This window comes from Hippoglossus hippoglossus, chromosome 6 (genome assembly GCF_009819705.1).
Source record: "Hippoglossus hippoglossus isolate fHipHip1 chromosome 6, fHipHip1.pri, whole genome shotgun sequence".
Classification (NCBI taxonomy): domain Eukaryota; kingdom Metazoa; phylum Chordata; class Actinopteri; order Pleuronectiformes; family Pleuronectidae; genus Hippoglossus; species Hippoglossus hippoglossus.
This window is the reverse complement of record NC_047156.1, coordinates 19,736,163-19,758,723: the sequence shown is the minus strand read 5'-3', so window position 1 is coordinate 19,758,723 and position 22,561 is coordinate 19,736,163. Positions and strand designations below refer to the sequence as shown.

At 42.6% G+C, this 22,561-nt stretch overlaps 1 protein-coding gene across 2 annotated transcripts in view; it reads left to right on the top strand.

The window, feature by feature from the left end:
* The window catches only part of shisal1b (shisa like 1b), a 49,834-nt gene that overhangs the window by 10,118 nt on the left and 17,155 nt on the right, over positions 1 to 22,561 (top strand). For both annotated transcript variants that reach the window (XM_034588488.1, XM_034588487.1), the window contains exon 2: positions 22,151 to 22,359. In XM_034588488.1, the coding sequence (XP_034444379.1) occupies positions 22,293 to 22,359 (67 nt within the window). In that variant the 5' untranslated portion in view covers positions 22,151 to 22,292. The remainder of the gene's footprint in view (positions 1 to 22,150; positions 22,360 to 22,561) is intronic.

Here is a 22,561-nt window from a genome sequence, read left to right as displayed (position 1 = left end):
AGGTCTGGCTATCTCTGCGTAGTCCTCGATGAACTGGCGGGAGTAGTTACAGACCCCGAGGAAGCTCCTGAGTTCTGTCAAGCGACTTGGAGCCTTGATATCCTGGATGGCTTGTATCCGCCCCGCTTGGGGTTCAATGCCATCCGCGCCGACTGTCAGACCCACGTATTTCACTTTGGTGCGACACCACTGGCCTTTGGTGAGGGCCAACTTGGCTCCTGCGGCGGACAGTTGAGTGAGCACATGTCGGATCTCAGTGAGGTGTTCCTCAAAGGTTTGGCTCCTCATGAGGACGTCGTCCACATAAATGAGGTTTCCGCGGGCTGCGGCATCGCTCATGGCCTTATGGAGGAAGATGTTAAACTCCGATGGGGAGTTTGAGTACCCAAACGGGCATCGGTTCCAGGTATACTGGCTGTTGCCGAAAGAGAAAGCCAGTTTGTACTGGTCGGCTGGGTCCACTTTCATCGTCCAGAATCCGTTTGCCACGTCCACGGTGGAGAAAAACGTGGCTCCTTTTACCTTGGCCAGTTCTTGATCCAGGTGAATCATGGGCCAGCGGGAAAGGGGAACTTGTTTGTTCAGGGGACGATAATCAATGGTGAGACGCCACTTTCCGGTTGGTTTTAGCACCGGCCAAATGGGTGAATTGTAAGTTGAATTACATTCCCTGATTATCCGTTTCTCTAGCAGGGTGTCGAGGATGTCTTGAATGGACTCGTATGCTGCTAATGGAATTCTGTACTGCCGTACGAAGGTCGGTAGCGCATTTGGGTCCGTGGGGATGCGCACAGTGTGGAGGTCAGTGACCCCACAGTCCGTGGAATCCTTCGAGAAGATTGGTTGGAAATCGAGAAACAATTTTCTTAGCATTTCTCTCTGTTCTTCTGATGTCAGAGCGTCTGCCTTTTCAAGCTGTTGCTGTATCTCAGCCTCAAAACCGGGATATAGTTCCTCTGGTTGCGAGTCCTCTGAGATATCCTGTTCTGGATTAGTCGTCAGAGCATATACCATCATGTCCCCTTCGGTTGTCAGAGAGGCTCCGCAAATGGCTTCGTTTTTCAGTGTCTCATGACGCATGACAGCAATCATGTTGGTCGGAAACGTGTAAAGGACTTGGTCCACGTCGTCATCCTTGACTAAAGATGGGGGAAGCTCCCCAATGACCGGTATGGTCAGTTCGAAGTCATGGAAGGAACTGTCTATCAACATTCCTAGCGCTTGGTGGGCTTTCACCTGGACGGGACATTGCGTGGGATTCTTGACCAGCACATATGTTGTTCGCTGGTTCATCTCCAGCATCGGCGTGCCACAGATTTCCAGGTTGAGTTCCCGGAAGGAGGGCAATGGCTGGAAGAATGCTTGTGGGCCAGGTATCCTCTGTCCCTTGAGGATTTTGAGCCGGATTGGAGCTCCTGCGGTCCGTGGAGGAATGATCACGTCAATCTCACTGGCGACCTGACATGCCTGAGGGATGGTTTGTCCGGAGAGCATCTGGGCTGGTTCAGAAGACAGAGAGTATCTCTCTGCACTGACCTGGGACCACAAGACTTGGTTGATGGTGTCCAACTGTGTTCCGAGTCGGACGAGAAGATCCGCTCCCACCCAGAATGAGGAGTGGAGTTGGGGAACCACGCTCACGAAATGCCTGATCTGTCTTTTTCCGATCTGTATGAAGATGGCGCATATTCCGATCGCTTTGAGGGGAGTTTGTGGTAACTCTGCTGAGAGGAGGCGGTGGCTACGTCGCACGAAAAGAGGGGGAAGTTCGAGGTTGCACAAATCAGTGTATAAGTCCATACTGACGGCGGATTTTTCGGACCAGAGAGCTACCAGGGCGTTGGAGGTTAGGACACCGTTCAGAGAGATCCCTTCGGTGATGCGGGGACTGTACAATAAAAGGTTCTCATTGTTCAACGAGCACAGGAATGAACCATGATTTTTAAACATGTTCTCCGAGTCCTGTAGTGGGGCTGGTCCACTTGCTGCGGTGCAGGTGGGATCCAAGTTGGAGTCGATCTCGGGGAGAGGCATGTTCATCGGTGAAATTCTGCTGGGTGTCTGGATGACAGCGACTTGTCCATCTAAGGTGGGAAGACTATCACCAGGTTCGAGGGGTTTGGGGTTTTTGACTTGAGCCCAAATGCGTCCCTGGTGGCAGTCGATGAGCGGAGCAAGTCGGTCCAGCAAGTCCTGACCGATGAGCAGTGGTTCTGTATCGATGGAACAAATGTACATAGGATGGGCCAGACTCATCTCTTGGAAGGTGATATCGATCCAGGCACGTTTAGTGACGGGGGACTGGTCCTGCGTGTAGCTGGTGATGTTGATATTACAGGTTTCAATCTGCAGGGGTTTTCCAAGGGAGAGCATGGTTCTTTCGACTTGGGAAAAGGTGTTGGAGCACATCAGGCTGATTTCGGAGCCTGAATCAAGTAGGGCCAGGAGGCTGAAGCAGCCTCCTATCACCACTGAGGTGTAAATGCGCTGTGCGTTGCCTTTGCGGACGAGGTCGCCCAAGAAGGTTAAGAAGGGAGCGGTGTCTGTGGTGAAAATCTCTGGGGGGGTTCTGGTAACGCCTGATCCTTCCCATCCGACAAGGTAAACTCTGGAGATGGGGGCGGAGGACACCGGTTCTAGTCACGTTGATGGGGGACCAGTGTCTGGCTTCTGCGGGCCTGGGGGTGTCGAGGAGCGGGCAGGGACCTCAAGGTTCCTTATTGCTTCTGCCACATATCGGCGTATTACATCCTCCATTTGTGGATGCATTTGTCGATGGGTCTCCGGTTGTCTCCCATATTGCCTCTCAGGTTGTGTTCCATGAGGCCTTCCAGATTGAGGATATTGACCGCCATATTTCTTTTCTGGGTACTGATGGGTTTTTCGTTTGGCCCAGTCCCTACCCCTCTGTTGGGAATTACTTGGATACCGAGGTCTTCCCTGATTGTGGGGCTGGTTTGAATCTTCACCCCCCCGGCTCTGGGTGGCACCCTGTTGGAAGGGTCGACGTTCCTGGTTCCCGGCTCTGGGGTTCATCTTGGCGCGGGGTATCTCGTTACCTTCCAGCGCCAGGTCCACATTCGGTTGGACTTGGATCCCCAGAACTCTAGCGTCCTGTTCAGGTGCTCTGTTTGGGCGTGTTCGCGTCTCCCAGGCTAGCTGAGAATACCTCCTTATCTCCTGCATGGTGAAGTCACCTGCTCTGCAGTGCATGGTGACATCATACCGCACACTCTCATGGAGGTTATGCAGGAATAAGGATTTGAAGGCTGTCTCTTCTTCTAACCCAGGGGCGTTGCGACCTTGGAAGTACGCCGCCCTCAGGCGTCTGTAATACTCCTTCGGAGGTTCATTCTTCTTATGCATTACCGTAAAGGCACCCAGGGTGGCAGAGGCCTGGTCGGTGAAGAGTGAGTACTCTTCTCGCAGGGCCCGACAGAGTGCGGAGTAGCGATCTCTGGTACCGGGGGGGAGCGTTTCCATGAATGCGTGGACGCTCCTGGTTGTCGTTTTCCACACCAGCTTCAGCTTCTCTCTGAATGATGGGTTAGGCAAGTCCAAGAGGCAACGTTCGATCTCCCGCAGGTAGTCGTCTATGTTGGACTCTTTGCTGTTTGGGTCGAAGCGCTCAACGTCTTTGGACAGGGACTCCAGCTGTCGGGTGCGGATTCCCTCTCTCCGAGCGGGTGCGGGACCATCAGAGTCTTCTGACTCGTATCCACCACGGTATTGATCATCGTAGTCACCATATTCTCGCCCTGCACCGGGAATGGGGGACTCGCCAGGACGCGGTCGTGAGCCATAATGCGCGTACGCCCGAGCGGCAGGCGGGGGTTCACAGCCCATCAGGTCTCTTGCCAACTGAGAGTATCCTCCAGCCCTCCAGGGCGGAGTCCTTCTGTCGTCATAGTCTGGAGCAGGGTGGCTCCGGGCTGGGTGTGCTGGAGGTGTTTGGTAGTCCCAAGTCACGGCACTTCCAGGGGTTGCCTTTTTCTCCCCCCTAGACGCTGCGTTGGCTGGGGTGATCGTCTGCTGGACGTGTGGGGCGTGTTGGGCCTTCCAGAGCACAGCTTCCTCTGCCTGAGGGTCACGCAGCTGTGTTCGCAGCTGCCCTCCCAGTGTCTTGCTTCTGCTGGCTCCGTCGGGAAGGGCGTCAGCTCCGAACCCTGTCGTCCAGGATATCGGTTCGGGGGAGGCCAGCCTTCTTGGGCTCTTCCCCCCTTTCTCCTGATCCTGAGCTTGGACCTGCGCACGCAGAAACTCGCACTCCTGCCTGGATTGGTCATGTTCTTCTTGGGTCTGCTCGCACCGTCTTTCGCACTCCTGTAGTGTGTGCAGCAGGTGGGAATTTGACTCCTGCTCCTTCCGACATACTGCCTGCATGGCCATTAGCTCCTCCGCATGTTCCTGGGTTTGCTGCTTGGCTCTCTGGTTATACAGGAGGGTCAGTTGACCCAGAACTTGGGGTATTGTCTGTGTTGGACCAATGGGGTTATCGATGTATCTCGTCAGTTCCTCGATCTTTCGATCGCAGGTACTCATATCGTAACCACTCAAATCACTCACATCATCAACCGACATCTTTATGAGACCGGCAACCATTTCTGACAGGTCGCCTGGCCCTGAAGGAGCCCTTGTCTCACGGTGATCTTTGTTACTCATCTTTGTGATTGCAACAAAACACTTGGTGGACGGATTTAACTTGCTTTTACACCGAGCGGGTGCAATGCGTACGTGTACAAAACACAGCCAAGGCACAGGTGAGCTTTACCCTGTGTTTTACTGTCTAGGATAGCTCGGCGGCTCAATCCTAGATAGTTGTGAGTTTCCTCGAAATTAAAAAAGCATGTAGAATCTCTTCAATAAAAGCTACTAACCACTGAAACGCAGTCAGCAACCCACCACAGTTACACAGCGTCTGCTTAGCAAGGGGAATTTAAACAATACAAATTATCAAAGAAAAATTAATTTCTAAAATTATGTCTTTCTCTAAAATTAATTATTATTTATCGGTCATCAAAATGACACAACCACTACTATGCAGTAAGCAGCCAACCACGGTTACACGAAGCACTAGTATACCTGTTGGCAATGGTGCAAGGGGAAAAAAAAAAGTTTAAAAAAAAAAAAAAAAATTAATAATAATAATTAATCAAATTAATCCAAATTAAAAAAAAAATTAAAGTAATAAAAAAAAAAATTTAATATTTTTAATTTTCCCAAAATTTTTATTGGATTTTATACACAAATATTATGACACAGCTGGAATAAGATTGCCTCACACGGGGCACCAATTATGTTGTGCAATAGTAGGTAGACTGGATGTTGGCTAATTTTCAATAATCATAAAATATGATTATTAAAATAAATAAAATTATTTAATTAAAATAATAAAATAATTAATTAAAAATGATAGAGTTATCAATTAAGAATAATGAAATAATTAATGAAAAACAATAAAATTATCAATTAAGAATAATAAAAGTTGTAATTATAATTTATCAAAGACGGGGCACCACCCTGGAATCAGGGACCAACAATCAGTCAATAAAGATCAGTCTCATAATCTGAAAAGTTCAATTAGAAATCTCAATATCTCCTATTAATGATTATATAATGAACAGTGAAGGTTTTAAGTTCGAGCACAGGCAGTCATAATCCAGCTGTATTCACATATACATATGCACAAAGAATCACAAAAATACCGGTACTTTAAATATAAAAGGGGATTTATTTAGGATAATGACATCAATGTAACTCAATGACTATTATCACAGCAAACCCACTATATCAAAGATAAAACACCACAAGCATCTATTACAATCGTAACACATATGTAATGCCTCCAATGTGTCTACCCGGAGGCGAGTATGTGTGTGTGCGTGTGTCTCTGTGTGTGTGTGGGTGGGTGTGTGTGTGTGTGTGTGTGTATATGTACGGGGAAGATGGAGACAAGATGGCGTCTAAAGCCGTGGTGTGGGGTTACGAAATCAAAAATGGCGTACAAGTTACACGTGGTGTCGGGTTACAAAATGGCGGTGCACCATGTGGTTTGACCACAAGGGAATGGTGGACAAAGGTTACCTTGATCTATCTCGTGGTTAAAAGCGCCGAGTGGCGTCGAGATGCGATCGCACTATCTAGATTCTAGAATGTATATAAGACGTGAAGTGCGGGGATGCAGTTCGGACGTGCATGCAGGCGGATTTAGGAGAGAAGAGAGAGAGGAAGGAAAAGTTATACACTAATTTATCAGAGGAGATCTCAAACACCGCCAGAGACAGCTTTGCGGGAACTCTACCACTCAGTACCCAAGCGAACGAACTAAGATCCGTTCCGCTGTGTACCGATCTTTTAATAGGTTAGAATCTCCGTAAAGTCGGTCTGACGGTAACACAACGCGGTGACGTAGCCGGAAATGCCGAATACGTCACGACGCGCGGGCACAATGTAGATAGAATTAGACACAGCGGTCTCACACAAATGTACGCTCAAATAGTAACACACTAATAATTAAACTAGTCTCTGCCCAGACATAAGCCTCTTACTTGTCGATGTTCCGCGGTTGGTTCGTGCGCGAGCGGCGCGTTCCGGGAAGACGAGTGGATTTGGTTCGTGGCCGTCGGAAACAGTGATCAGCTGCTTCGTGTGATGGCAGCGGGGCAAAGCTGCGGCCGGAAAGTGGAGAGAAATCGGTCTCGTTCTCCGTGGCGAAAAGTCTCAATGCCTTGGCGAATATAAACTTGCTCTTCTGCAGGGATGAATAGCGGCGGAGCAGCTATGATTTGTGGGAGCGGAGGAAAAGTCTGTGGATAACTCGGCCGGCGAGTATTCGACTTTTGCTGCGGTCCTTTCAGAGTAAAGTTCAAGTGAAAAATTAAAAGAGGTTGAATGAACTTTAAAGGAGAAAAAAAATATAAAAACTACAAACGTTTGTGGTTGCTCCCTTAAGTGTCTGGATCATCTGGAGGGAACCTGGAGAGGTTCTGGTCCTATCTTCAGTGCACGGGGAATGAGCAATGATTTGGGGGAGCTCTCGGTATTTATTACCTGAGAATTGTCCGGCCTCCCTCCTGGAGAGGGCCGGGGGTCTTGTTGGCTCTCGGCCAATAGAAGGCCCAAGTTGACCTCAGGCCCCGGTCAAGACAACATGGCTGCTCTGTCGAATCTCGGGAGGGTTGTCTCCTGAGAGAGCAAAACTCTAGACAGGGCTTGAAAAGCACACGCAGGCCTCGTTTACGATCCTTTGTCTAAACTCGATCCCCAACAACTGTCCTCCTTCCAATGTATTGAATTTCTTGAACACTTCTTAAAAACCTTAACTGGGGGAGAAGGTCTAGAGTCATTTCTCAAGGGACAAAATGCTCAGAGAATCACTTTAATATTGACATATTGACATTTGCATCTGAATGTGTGACCTCACTCTGTGTCATTTCTCATTATTTGGTGTGCCAGCAATCTGACCTCAGCAGCTGAGTCACATTGCTCTTCTTTGACTTGTGTTTAACCTTCAGTGGACTAATTGCCCTGTATCGTCTCGTAGATCGGTGTTGACTGATCAACACAATAATTGTTTTAAAAGTAGAAATATATATACAATATTTTCTCAAAGGGACATAAAACTACTATTATTAATGTTTTTTATGGAAACATCTAGATCTACACTAGAATTTGAAATATAGTTCTGACAGTTTGAACCATAGACTTTATATAACAATTCTTTGAAGACTTCTTTGACTATTCAGTTTAGTCCATGTCCCATCTGTGGAGGAGGCAGGATTTATGACCTATACTGCAGCCATCCACCAGGTGGCGATCAAGACGATTTGCCTTTACTTTTGGGGAGCATTCATGTCGTCCATCTTTTCATACGGTTTAGGGTTGAATGAAATTTGGCTCCACAATATGACTTTATAGTGACTGATGCACATTTCAATGGGGGTCTAACAGGTTAAGATCACTGCCCACTGGACATGGCAGCTTTCAGCTTGAGGTAACTAAAGGATAAGACAGGGTCTGTGTCTTTATAGAGCAGCTGGTGCTGATTCGTCTTGTAAAAGAGCAACAGAACTGGAACACGGTATAATCAAAGGCACACAGCTCTTGATTTCATCTGTGGTATAAGAAACAAATCCTGCTCATTGAAGGTACCACGTTGGATTCCTGATGCCTCAACAGAGTTTCAAAAAAGCACACGGTACTTTAAGTTCTCTGCTGACCTACCATGACAAAGTTGTAAAAATGACTGTATAATGTATACTTTAAAATTGCTTCAGAGTTAAAAAAAAAAAGACGGAAAGAGGCAGAATGAGAAAGAACAAGCCGTACACCTATCCAAAGACTGAGACTTTTGCCGACAGACTGTTTATAAAGATGGGCAACAGGACTGCTCCCCAAAGGTGAAGTCAAAGAGTCTTAATCGCCCCCTGTTGGCTGGCTGCATTATAGTTCATAAACCCCACCTCCTCCATGTTCGTGGATGGAACACAGTTTAAACAAAGTAGTCAATTTCTCTCAAAAATGGGTTTGTACTTTTAGGAAGTTCTCATCACACTGAAGTATGTTCAAGTGTTAATGTTTCCAGTAAGATTAGTTTCAATTTGTTATTTGATTCATTAAAAAACTGGGTGAAATGTCATGATTGACAGCCGAGACTGACTCACAATTGGTCGAGCATATGTATCTGTGGGATCTTGATACCGCAGCTTCATCCCTGATCGCTGCTACGTCTTTGGCGCAAGATGGCAACATTCGTATGTGGGTTATTTTGGCTCCATCTTTAAATACAGTCTGTAGTCACAGACTAGACTAACAACAATTTTAACAACAAACGTACTAGGTCACACATTTGTCTGACCTCCCTGACCTGAGATGCAGGGGGAGTGGACGAAGGGTTAAAGCACTGGGTGTTCATCTCTGAGCCTGAGACTTAGCAGAGCCTCTGTCACTTTAGCTAAGCCTTGCTATGTAGACAAAAAGCTTTTATCACCAGATAAAAGCAGCATGTTGAGGTATCTGCTTAAATGCATTGGCAATGTCAATGAGAATTGGCAAGTTGAAGGACCGAAGGAGCAGCTGAGAATGCAACATCTGGACGAGCATTTAAGATGCTCACTGTATTCTTTAAATTCATTTATTTAGTTTATAAGGAACATCTCTGTTCGGTCTGTGTTTAAGTTGTGTGTTGGGTAGTTTTGTCCTGGATGGATAATCAATGAAAAAATCTGTCTGAACAGTGGAGTTGATTCTTCATGTTCAGAAACAGTAAATTAAAAAAAGAACCTACTCTCTAAGGTCTTACAAGCTTTCTGAGTTTTCAGCCATACTTCATGGTTTTCATTTGATGAATATAAATGAAATATAAAATCCCACTCAAATTTTTAAGCATAGATTTTCATACGAAACTGTGAGATACAGGACTGTGGAGTTTGAGGAGATGTTTTCCTCTGCGTTTGTTTGTTATTCAGTTAGATTACTCTACTGAGTGCTGTTCTAGTCAATCTATTTATTGATTAGAAGTTCAGCAGATAAATCAAAATCCTGTGGTTTCAGCTTTTGAACTTTTCTGGACTTTCTCAGTTTCTTATGTGAGTAGATAGAATTTAATTGTGCACTGGACTGTTGATCGATAAAATAACTTAAGAGCACATCACCTTGGACTGGAGGAAATTGGGATGGATATTTGTCAGGTTTCTGATTATTTTTTGACCAAGAAGCATCGAAACAAAAACAAAAAGACCGATAAGGAGGACAATTGTTAGTGGCAGCCTTATTATCTTCTTTTCGTTCTTACCTAATTACAATAAATGGACTTGTTCATGGAGGCAGGAGAAGCATGAATGCAGGTGAAAGTTGTCTGCGTCAATAGGAGATCGAGTTCTTGTCTCCTTAAGTCAGCCACCACTGAGCCAGAGGCTTCACACATTCAGAAATTCACATTATAGGGGTTGTGAACTAATGCTCTGTATGTATGTATGAACATTAGTCTATATTGTAGAAACATATATGTGCTCACTGTGCTGAGAGATAATGTGCTATATAAAGCCTCACTATAATCCATGAGTCATTACGGCCTAAATGACTATAATTTTTTATTCACCATGTAATGTAATGGCTTACTGTAATCCCTCTCTCCAATAATAACTAACCATTTAAATAGACACATTAATCACCTCCACATATTATCAGTGAATAACAGCAGGTAACTCTGCCATTGTTAATTTTGATAATAAAAAAAATTCCACAGTCCAAGGATATCAGCTCAATGGGACCTTTTTTTAGTGGAGACTTCAGAGCATTTAGCACAAAGTTAGAATATTAGAGCTCAGGGTTGAACTTACTGGCATTCAGGGAGAATTTGAGTACATAATAGGAAGTTATTATTCACAGTGAATCTGCCAAAAAAAGCGCAAAACCATGGTGAGTTCACTCTCCGTGGGTCAAAACCAGAACAGCCTCATTAAAGAGGTGCAATCCCACTATGACAGCCAGTCAACCAACGCGTCTCGTAATGATCGCTGTAACGCATGCACAAACAGTTCCTTGCATTTTTTTAAGGGCTTTTCTAACAGGCCATATAAATCGGCTGCCATAACACCATTAGCTTTTGGACGTGGTGCAGTGTGAGATTATTTTCCGCCCCCCATCTGAGGTATTCTTGGCAGTGCGGTGTGAAGCAGTGACCTCTGCTCTCCCTGACCCTCTGAGACCTCTTGAAACCTCCTGAGACCTTTTAGGTGTGTGAGAGCTCTGCAGGTCTCCACGGTGTATCGGCCATGGCTATTTCCGGACTAAGCTGCTTGGGGTTTCGTCTGGAGTGTCAAACCTCTCAGGACAGGAGCGTTCAGGGAGGTTATCTGAAGGTTAACGCATCTCACACACTGATTAAAAGTCACTGTGAATGATGAGCTTCTATTGATATTTTTAGGCAGACATGGACAGCTACTTATCGGGATCAGGGTCATTCAGTATGATCCAGTATGTAATGAGTTATATCCTCAGGATGCATACTGTACGTTTGACTGAATATTGATCATAAGTGGGCAGCATTTTCTCCCGATATCTCCGGGTAAGATTTTCTCTGCGTAAGACATGCAGCTTAGGTTAACTGGAAACTTAATTATTCCCTGTAGGTGTGAATGGTTGTTTGCCCTCTGATATGCTGGAAAACTCTCCAGGATGCACTCTGCCTCTCATCAATATTGACTGGGATTGGCTCCAGCCCTGCTCGCAACCCTCAGTGGGATAAGCAGTATCGATAATCATATGAATTATCATAAGATAAAGTTAAGGTAAAGTTTATATTCTTCTTTTGTTTTAATTTTGATTTCAGATCCGTCATCCTTTGTTTAAGGGGTTTTCTGCAGCAGTTTCCTTTGCTTCCTTTTATAGCTGGCAAAACTTTATTTCAAAGATAAATTATCCTGTGCATAAAGATTATGATCTAACAGAAGAGCTCAACTAATCGAAATTTGTCATTATTTCTTTAGCAATCTCTTGCCAGTATGAAAGAATAGAGTGTACAGACAAACAATATAAAGTCCATCATTCCTTTTGTCCCTCATTATAAAAACCTGTTTTGGGGTCACAGGCAGTTTGAGTTCTTGTTACATATTTCTTTGCAATGCAGTTTATACAACAAACTTTAACATACATGCTGCACTTCAGATTGTTCAGATGTTTTATTTCTGTCTTGTTTGTTGTTGTTTTGTAAGTATTAAATATCATGAGATCACTGGTGGAGAACACACAACATTATATTTTTGCACTTCTGGTGCAGTGTTGCCTCGGTTTCTGTGCAAACCTAGAATATGAATACAGGCCATGGGGGAGACAACAAAGATTACTAACCTGCTGCGATGTGCGATGTGCTGTGAGATGCAGTTTTGTCATGCATCACTGTCCGATGTCGTGATTTTCTCTTTCTTTATATTTGAAATTCCCACCAGGCTATTTGTCTTCTGTTAGAAGCTATTTAAATCCAGGGTCAGGCCGATGATGACAGCCAACATTTCCAAGATAAACCAACTAAGCCCAGAGAGGGGTGTTAAAGCATATCCAAACAAACACTTCCTACTTGTGTCTGGGAGACACTGTCATGTCTGTCTGCATCACAGACACCGTGCAGTCCACGGGATTCGCCTCCTAGACCCTGGAGCTAAAGAAGTCCAGCTATTCTGCATGAGTCCCTGTCCCGCTATACCAAAGTGCAGATGTGTTGACAGATGAGGACCTGTGCAGCCTGCAGGCAGCTCAGGCTTTTAGTGCTTTGGGAGCTGCTGTGGAACAATTCCTGGAAGGATTTCTGTGGCCTTGAAAGTTACTTAGCTTTGACAGCTCCTGTATCTCTTTGACATTAAGCAGTCAAATTCATCAAAAAAACACCCAATCCACTGATCCACTGAGTGGTAGAGACGCTGCTCAGGGACAGCAAGCTCCAAAGACCAGCAGGGCAGCCACTCATTCTTACTTTATATTGGTTATTAATCTGTCAACTATATGTTGGTCCATCAATCAATTATTTAATTTATAAAATGACATACAATTGTAACAATCGTCCATTGCAATTTCCCAAATCCTAAAGTATCATCTTAAATTTTCTTGTTTTCTCTGATCAGCAGTCTTATGTAAAGATAAAGATATTACACATCCAGAACAGATTACTAAGGAAACTTGTACTGAGATTTTTCAAACTTAAATTTCAGTCGCAACCTTCATTTAAAAATGAAGAAGAGGTTCTTAGAAAAATGCAAATTAGCACATCTAAACCTATATGGTTCCCAGATTCCTTTTTTTCATTTGACACCCTAATTTGAAGCAGCTATGAACTGTTTATTTGACTTTTATTTATTTATTTGACAAACTATTTTTTTTTTATGTGGCTGCAGAAGCAAAACTACACAACACAAAATGTCAGAAACAATAATAGTCTTTGGCAGATTTTTCGTACACCTTGGAATTCATCTTGTCAGGCCTTGTGTGGTCCGGCACTCAGGTTGGGAACCAGTGATGTACAATCCAGTGACAACTGGACAAACTAAATGAAAAATACAATCAAACCTGATACAATCAAAAGCTCCATAGTTACTAAATGGACCTTGTGGTGATACTGTTTTATCAAATTGGTAAATCAAATTATAATTTAAAATAATACAGAAATACAGAAAAGGGCAGCAAATCTTTACATTTGCCTAAATCAGCTTGAAAACTTGAACTTGATTAATAGATGGTCAAAATCAATTGATACTTTAATCGCCGGTCACAATAGAGAAAATAAGCAGAAACAGCTGCTTTTATTACTGTTTAACAAATGTTTTATCAATACATTCATATCCTCTAGTATGTTGGAACAGGATCATGTATCATTAGTGAGCTGGATTCATTTATACTGCATCACACGATCTTTGCTCTGTAGATCTGCATTATGTTAGAAATCTCATCTCCCAGCTGACTTGGAGGTCTTGACTGTATAATGAATTTGACTTATTAGACTCCAGTAGCTGTCTCATTAGCTGTCTCTCACTCACTGCATGCATATATTTATTGCCAAGAAGTAATTACTAATGAAAGAATTGCACCATTAAATGTCCATTAGGTCAAGACTAGACCTTCTACCAGCTACGATGCATGATACAAACATCTGGGGTGTGTTAGTGCATTATAATAACCTTTACAGTATATTACAGTATATCCTCAGTGTGATAATGGACTCAGCAGGTCCTGAGGAATGTGAAAAAAAAGTTCCCTAAAAATAACCTACAAATGGTTTAAAAACATAGATGTGAAATATATTTAAGCCTGTCCATACATTAGGTAGAAGTATTAAGATAATTATATTTTCTTTGTGAGTAGATCATTTAAATCAAAAACTGAAAGGACTATTCAAAATGATTGCAGACCTCTGACGCTGTATTAAATCCAAATGTTGGCCATGAGTTTGTTAATCATTTTTTAATTAGTAAACCCATCCATCCATTTTTCTGCTTGCAAGTACAAGTTGTGTTTAATGATATTAGAAATCATTGTTATACATTGTTGTGAAATAACCAATGAACTAATGCACTTATTAAATAAACCTAAGTGAATCTTCCCTGATGGGTTTCACTGATGTCTCACATACTTGGGAAGTTATGATCATAAAACAGATAATACATTTTCTCCTGTGGAATTAAAAATGTCTTAAATTGAACTTGATGTATCCTGCAGAAACCCTGGTGGCACTGTGCTGTAGTACCAGAGCTACATCGACAGCGCATTAGCATAAATTGATAGTCTGGTTGGATCCATGGGGGGTTCCTCCGAGACACACCTCTATAATTTTACAGCCTGCTTTTTGGGATAACAAAATTGATGATGAATTACCGGAGCGAGACAAAGCGAAGGAAGAGGCACAATGGTTTCCATCAACCTGACAGCTCTCAGCAGGTAGAAGCACAGCGAGCCTGCTTCCCATCCAGCTTGATTACAGCCCCTCTCTCATCTTCCGCTCGTGTTAAGTTAACAAACCACTACAGGTCCAAAGCAGAAACAGACCACCCATACAGCGAGGCGTCTGCGCCGCACAATAGCTCAGCTCGTCATGCTGCCATATTTGCCAAACTCTCGACAACAAGCTCTATGGCAACCCCGCTGTGTAATTCTCCCTTGTCTTTATTTAGAACCGTGCTCACTGCATACACCTCAACACACCGTGAGTGCTAATTACTACACGTTACATCCGTCCCCATCTCTGCTGTGGTGTAAAAAATGTCAGGCGATATCAAGCCACTAGACCAAAACATGTTGCTGCTCCTGCCTCTGGGCTCTCTTCAGGTTATTTGATCTGGAGAATGTGTTCAGGGGACTGATTATATAAATGAAGGAGGAAACCCCCGCTCAGTCAAATGTACGTTCGGTTCTGCAGCTCTGCTCCCAGGAGCGCAGCACAAATGAACAGGCAGTCATGTAGAAAGAAATAAAACATCAAAAACAGATATTTAGTTTTGATTTCATTGGCGGTTGTGCGATTGAATCATCTATTTGATTTTTTTTTTTTTACAATGTTCAGACTTTTACGAATAAGATAATTGATCATTTAAGATTTACTCAAAGATATTTAAAATACCTGCAACTTGCCCATTTGTCTTGATAGACCGGTTTTTATAAAACCTTTCAGGGCAACAAATAAATATGTGTAATGATCATGGGATTACATTTCCTTCTTCCAGCCTGTCAGTACTAAACACAGCAAATCCAATTTAAATCAGCATCATGCAGCCCTGCATTAAAGAGAGAGCCCTGGGGTTATAGCTGGCACTGAGGGCCCATAATAACAGTGTACATAGAATAAATCTTTTTCACAAGTGTAAGCTGTGGTCAAACCAAAAGAAATAAATCTAGAGGCAAACAGAAAGAAGATTAGCACGCTCACTGCCAATACAATGTCAAATATCTTGATTTGCTGATTGTTTAGTCGGATCGTTTAGAGTTTAAGAATTTGAATCATATCGGGGGAGAAAATGGGTCTGTGTTTGTTTTGTGGCTCGTTCAACGGATTAATGTGCAGGACAATATGTGCGCCCGTGTTTATCAGTGAGATAAGAAGGAGACTAATGAGCGCTGTTGTTGTTGTTCAGAGTCCGTGGCTTTTGTTTTGCCTGGCAGGGCCGATCATTGCATCTGACTATGAAGAAAAAAATACAGATTTATGCAAATATGGCAAATATGGGAAGTTATCTACGTATACAGTGACCAAACAGTCGATTGGTAAGATAAGTTAACGCAACACCAGGGGGCGCCATCATGAAGTCAAAAAACATTAACTTAGTGATTTATTTTCTTAAAGGACAAATGACAAGTTATCAGTATATGTATGAACAAATCTCTGGAAGCCAACTTTCAAAGTGAAATGACTTAATTGAGTCACAACCCTGGACTCTAAAAATGGATGATGTGTCTCCACTTCCTCCCACTATCCAGAAATAAACCCCAAATATCCTGGATAAGAACGAGATCGAGATGATTTGGAGTTATGAAGAGCCGTCATGTCGTCCATGGTGATATTCAGTCTATGGTCACCACTGTCATAGACTGAATATAGTCCGGCTCGGACTAACATCAGACTGAATTTACCACCTAACTGGGTTTGAATCAAGTTAAACATTGTGCCAAATGAACGGTGATGTTCTCACTTTCTGTTGTACGGATTGAAACTCATTTGAACAATGATGTAATCGTTTAAAGGGGAAAAAAGTGAAAATCATAGTCAGTGACAACCGAGTTGAGATTTGTACCTCTAATGCTGTTGCTGGCTGAAATTACATTGGACTTTAATGTAATCTTTGTCATGTGATATCCACAACTCTACTTGTGACACATGCCGTAAAACACAATGTGACCAACCTCAGCCATCTCTTATTGCCTCAGGCTGCCACTCTGAACTCGGTGACTATTGTGTGGCACACATTTCAGTCCTCCGAGCCAATGAGGATCATTATATCACAGCTCTGAACCCTCCAGCATGCGCGCATGTGCTAATGGAGCACAGTAGGGCTTTTGAGTGAAGCTCTAATGTCATCAAAAGTGAATGAAGCCCAATTTATTATGATGACAGTCGAAGGAAGCATCAGTTAGACTCAGGGCTCATTGCAGCAGAATACTGATCAGTATTTGGATGCAATCCCATCAGCAGGCCCAGATACGAGATGCAGTCATTTTGGTGGTGTGCAATCATGGGAGTCTCATCTCTAAACTTTGCTTCACTCCGCATGCTCACGGACGTATGTGTTTTAGTGTGATTGATATTGCACATTAACATGGATTAAGAGCCATTGAGCGTGGCAGTGAGAGTGTGGTTGTGTGCTGTGAGGAAAAGCCAAACCTAATAACGAGGCACAGAGGGTGCATAAACATCCATCAAGATCTGAATCCGCAAGGGGGGTCTGAGGCATAAAGAAAACACAACCATTAAGGGCTAACTGTACGTTACATTGGGACTTTGGCTGAGTTACAGCTCATATTGTTATCGTTTGAAAAATATAAAGATAGTAATGTTGAACTTTGTGATGGCTTTAAGACTGCTGTGATTAATGGCGCAATAGTTTAAACAAATGCGTAAAAAAATATTTTCTGACATACTTCTAGTCATTATAACAAAAGTTTTTATTTTATATCACCACCTTTTTGCTGAGTCAGTTGTTTAGACTCCAGGCTGTGTTGGCTCCAGTCAATGCTACAGTTTTAGAAAAGGGCATCGTGTCATTGGCAGAGCTTCGGTCAAAGAACACACAGCAAATGGCAATGAGTCATCGTGAGCTATTACGACTGACCAATACAAACAGTGGAAGGAAAAAAACGCGATATGGCTAATTGGATAGCATTTAGTGTTTTCCTTCCTTACATTTAGATATGACACAAATGAAATAAAATGTTGAATAAAATTGGGGATTTCTTTGAACATTCGGTTGAACATTGTTGCAAACATTTTGGATAATGTAAGTGCACAAGTCAACAAACTATAAAACAGAAGTTGTTTTTCATTCAGTTAATTCAATTTAATTAAGAATTGTTACATATTATATCTTTTTTTTTAATTGTCAATTTGATCTTTTGGAGGAAGTTGAATCATTTAAATGAATCAACAAATTGGTAAGATTGATTATTCAACAGATAAACATTCATACCCTGATGGTAAGCATTTGCTAAATCAAAATCAATACATCAATATCAGGCTAATTAACAATCGCAACATTGACATATCATTATATACAAGTTGATTGAGGTTATCATAATGCCACTAGAGGAGACTCTTATCATGAAGGCAGTCAGAAAGAGACATTTTGTTGGCCGGTCAGATCTTCACCAATCACACGAATAATCTATTTCACCATCATAGGAGAAATAAAAGATAAAACTCAGACCAAAGGCCCCAAAATAGTTTGTCTAAAAACAAAGTTAAGCTGAAGAGAGTTGAAATGTCGAGTTTGTGCAGACCTGAAAGCCTCTCAGATAAAAGCTATATCAGGCCAAAATAAATGAATAATGATTTTTTTTGGAAAGCCCAATAACATGTCATTGACTTTTAAGTTAATAACTGAACAAAAAGCAGGACTTTGATGAGGATGTCCCAGCCCATCACTATGTGTGATCTCCTAAATCTTCCACTGCTCTTTCCATCATCAAAGCTCCGACACATTTGTGTCTCCAGCTGTGTCGTGGATAAAAGTGTGCTGTTCGATTCACAGCGGTTGCTTCAGTAATTGGTCACTTCATGTTTCCTTCCTCTCCTGGGCAACAACACTGAGTAACCTGTTAAACAGTCTCTGTGTTCTCTCACCCCGGGAGTGTGTCAATATTTTAGATATTTCCCCTCATAACCTTTACATTCACACCGAGAGAGTGGGAGCGCCGAGCTGTCATGGTCTTTATGTATATTTTAGTTTGATCTAAGATGTAAACAGAAAGGAAGTAGACCATCCATCTGTGTTGCATGCATGCAGCTGGGCAGTATGTTCTATTTTCAGAGCACACACTGTGTGCTGTACTGAGTATTTACAGTACATGTTCTGCTTGGCAACCGTCAGCCTCATTACACAAACCCTTCACACTTACTTCTTCCCCGCAAACAAGTCAGACACAGTGTTGAAGTGAACCTTGCCCTTTTATAGCCTGCACAGCACAGCACCGGGAGTAATGTGACAGTGATGCTACTTCGCGTAGAAATGCTGCGCGATGAAGAAATAATGTACATAAAACCCCTGCAAGAAAACAACAGCTGCAGAGGAAGAGGAGTAGGCTCGTGGGGAGATTTGAGAGTATGGGAATCCCTTGTCATTCTGCTCATGCTGTCATCTGACAGTACTGCGCAGCTCTCACCAGAAGTAAAAAGAGTGGGAGAAATAAAAAATAAAATGCCACTCTAACAAGTCTCCTGGGACCTCAGCCGCCTGGCTTTCTAAAGAGGGAACAGCTTGTCTGATATAAAATGCTTTGAGAGACTCGCAACAGAAACAGCCCGCTGTGCACCTCGTACATTTTCTTTCCTTTCCCATAGTGACGGTTTTATCTATTGGATTGGTCATGTGCAAACATCAGCCTGCGCGGTTACATAAGAAACATGGCAACAAGTAGGAACTGGAACAAGCACAATAACACTAACTAACGTCGTCACTGACAAGACAACGGGATTCTCTGAGGTGTTTGCACTACTTCAGTTTCTTCCATTACATTTCTGTTTATCCACCAGACCATAATTAAACAGGCACATTCTTTTCAGTAAAGCTTGACTGCATATTTATAACTGGAGCTAGAAGCTGCAGCTCAAACAGGGTGAAGACTCAGGGGTGTTCGGTTAGTGTGAAGAGACAGTCGAGGTCTTCACAAGTCCTCTAGGCACTTCTAGGAAACAGAAGCTCTTTGTATCACTGTGGGTCTCAGGTCAGAATATGTGTAACACTCCAAAGATGACTTCGCTCAGATCACATGATGATTCTTGATTAACCACTAGACAGAAAATAGGGGTTTTATCTGAGGACCAATGTGTTTTGTGAACTGCTGTGTTTGGGTCTGTTGGATCATTCTCTTCATTAAATTTCTCCGCAGGTCCAGATCCAATCAAGCCCAAAATCTAAAGCTTGTGGAGAACCCTAATCCACAGACCTGCTTCACTAAAGTTTGTGCAACGTTATGAAATGACAGCTATACTTGGTTTCTGTGTGCATCAGCCAGGCATGCAGTATGTCTGTTTTTCTTGGGCGAGGTTAAGTTCTTATTCTTACTCATGGAATATGTCTTACATTGTTTTCTCGATTGATTGTTGAGTCAATCAGAAAAAGTCAAAATGTCAACGACAAACAGCAGTCTGGACAGCAGTCCAACCCTTTTCAAAAACACTTTACCACTATTAAAAACCAAAACAATTTGAGAACCTACAACCATTACATATTTGTTATTATGAAATATAAAATAATTTGCGGTTTGCAACTTGACTTTGCAAGAGCCACCGCAATCTCGATTGAGTAAATATCAGGCAGGAAAAACACTTCCCATATGTCCGTCTCACAGATGGATTGTCGGAAACGTCTCTTAGTAATTTAATCAGAGGGAGATGATGCAACATTAAGCTGGACGTCATCCACCGCTCTTTTTCATTCACCCTCTCGACCCTTGTTGCTGCTTTATATATGGTTTCTGCTCTGCTGTGGGCTCCTTCATAATTCAGGACTTGAGTTCTGTAATACTTTGCATGCTGCTCCCACACAGAAGATGTTTACGTTTCTTTGCACATACAGCACACGCCTCTAAAGCCCACGATGGCCTAAGATCACAAGTTGAAAATGACTCATGTCATGCATATGAGTAGTGCAGGTTTAATGGTTTTGAGCAGTGAATGCATTATTCAAAGCTGAAATGTGAAGACAAGATCATTTCTACACTATTAACACTCCCTCCAGCTTTAGCCATGTTCCTCTTTGATACGTGGCTGACACTAATTCAATCCAATGCAAATGCTTCACTGACAAAGTTTGCATACATTAGCATAAACATCCTCTTAAACTTATGCAGGGACAGCGAGCGTTTATGTATAATTTCCTCTGGTCCTATTTGTATAATAAAGCAGACTTGGACATGAACAGCAGTTCTCTGAGTTTCCCTGACAACCCTTACATCGTCTTAGGAGTACTGTAGTCTCTGCCATTACAGTACTGATAGAATAAATCTGCCAAACAACAGAAACAAGCATGGCAAAGCAAAATGTGCCACCGCGCCATTAATCTCACTTAGCATCAGTGGAGGGGCGGCCGCAGCAGAGGCTCAAACTGAAACCAAACAGTGATACTCAGGTGGAAGAGGGAGAATTCATCATGTCCTACAAGGCGTCGTTTACAAGCCAAGTGCTGCCTCTCAGCAGTTCTGCAATTAAAACTCTCCAAACTGTGCTGAAGGAGCAACTTCTGGGTAATTCATTAAATATCTGGTAAACAGCACTTCCTCAGGACCACCATGCATAGAGTGCACTTATTTAAGTTTTTGCTCCCAAGCATAGATACAAAACAAACATCTACTGGCTATTATGTGTTGTTTAAATCCCACAACAAGTGATTCATAAAAGAAATAAGTTTGTCTGTTCTTTGCTTTGTCTGCATTGTGTGGAAGTTCTGAAATGATGCTTCAGTGAGCATGTTGTGTTCTTACAGAGAAATGTAGTCAAAAGGGAAAACTTTGCATTATCAGGGCTGCAACCAACCATAACACTTTACTTTATGGGTCTCTAATATTGTACAATGCTTTCTGGAAATACCTGTGTATTATATTATAATATAAATAATTAAAGGTACATTCAATATTTTTTTCCAAAAAGTATGAAACTATACTCCTGCAACAATTATTATTTTTATCAATTAATTTCTGACTCAATTACTGAACAACTGTTTGACTTATTAAATATATACAAATAGTGAAAAAACAGGTCTCAAGTTTCCGAAGCCCCAGATAACCTTTTCAAACTGCATGTTTAGTTTTACTAAAAGAGAGAAAGATAGATAGATATTCTACTTATTATCACCAATAAAGAAGAAGCAAAGCAGCAAATTGTAATAATGGACAAACTGGAATCAGATGATTTATGGTATATTTGATTAAAACCAATCAACTGGTGATGAAGGAATTGTTTCATCTCATGGAATTATGATTCCTTATTATTGCCACTATCATTAATTATAACATGCACTATACGATGTGGGCTGCGCTGATTAATACCTGCCAATCCTTATCGATATGTCCATAAAATGTGTGTATATATATATATATATAAATGATGACGTTCAGTTTGAAATTTACCTCTTCAAACCAACTGTTTGGATTTTTTCTTATCACAATAATCAATGTGTATATACAGTAAGTGCAAACTTTTCTCTTATCAAATACAGAGAAACTTTATTCACTACACAAATTCGACTTTTAGCCCCAGTGTATTCAGACTGACAATTTTAATTAAAACTAATGCCCAAGCCTTTCTGTTATGTAAACCAAAGGGACATCTTTCAGATGCATCGGGGGGGCCCTCGCTGTCAGACAAGCTGCCCGCACAGTGGGGCGGATCTCCCAGAAACGTCCAGAAGTCCAAATTAGAAAACTTAATCTTCTCTCTATCTGCTTGTCTTGTTCCCATCAGGAGTCCTGACTCCCAGAAACAGCAGCCATGTGAGCGGAGCTGTCAGCGAGCAGAGGATGCCCACATCCAGCTAAAACCCAGCAGCTCCCCCCCGTCCCTCTTGCTCCTGCACCCTCCCTCCTTCCCACATGAGGACAAGAAGATGACTATCACCAGCCGGCAGTCCTTCAATGTCCTGACGGTCATTTTCCTCCTGCTGTCCACTGCAGGTCTGTACGGTTGCTTATCAGTGAATCTGCCTGCCTGGACCCTCAAATGTTGTTTTTCTTGGTTATAGGAGCCTCCGGAAGCTCAGATACGAGTCAGGGTGAGCTCATATTAGACATGCTAGGAGCAGTTTCTACATACTCTCAAAATGTGAGTGTCAGTCTTTTACTGAGTGAGTCACCGGTGAACTAATGAACTAAAAAC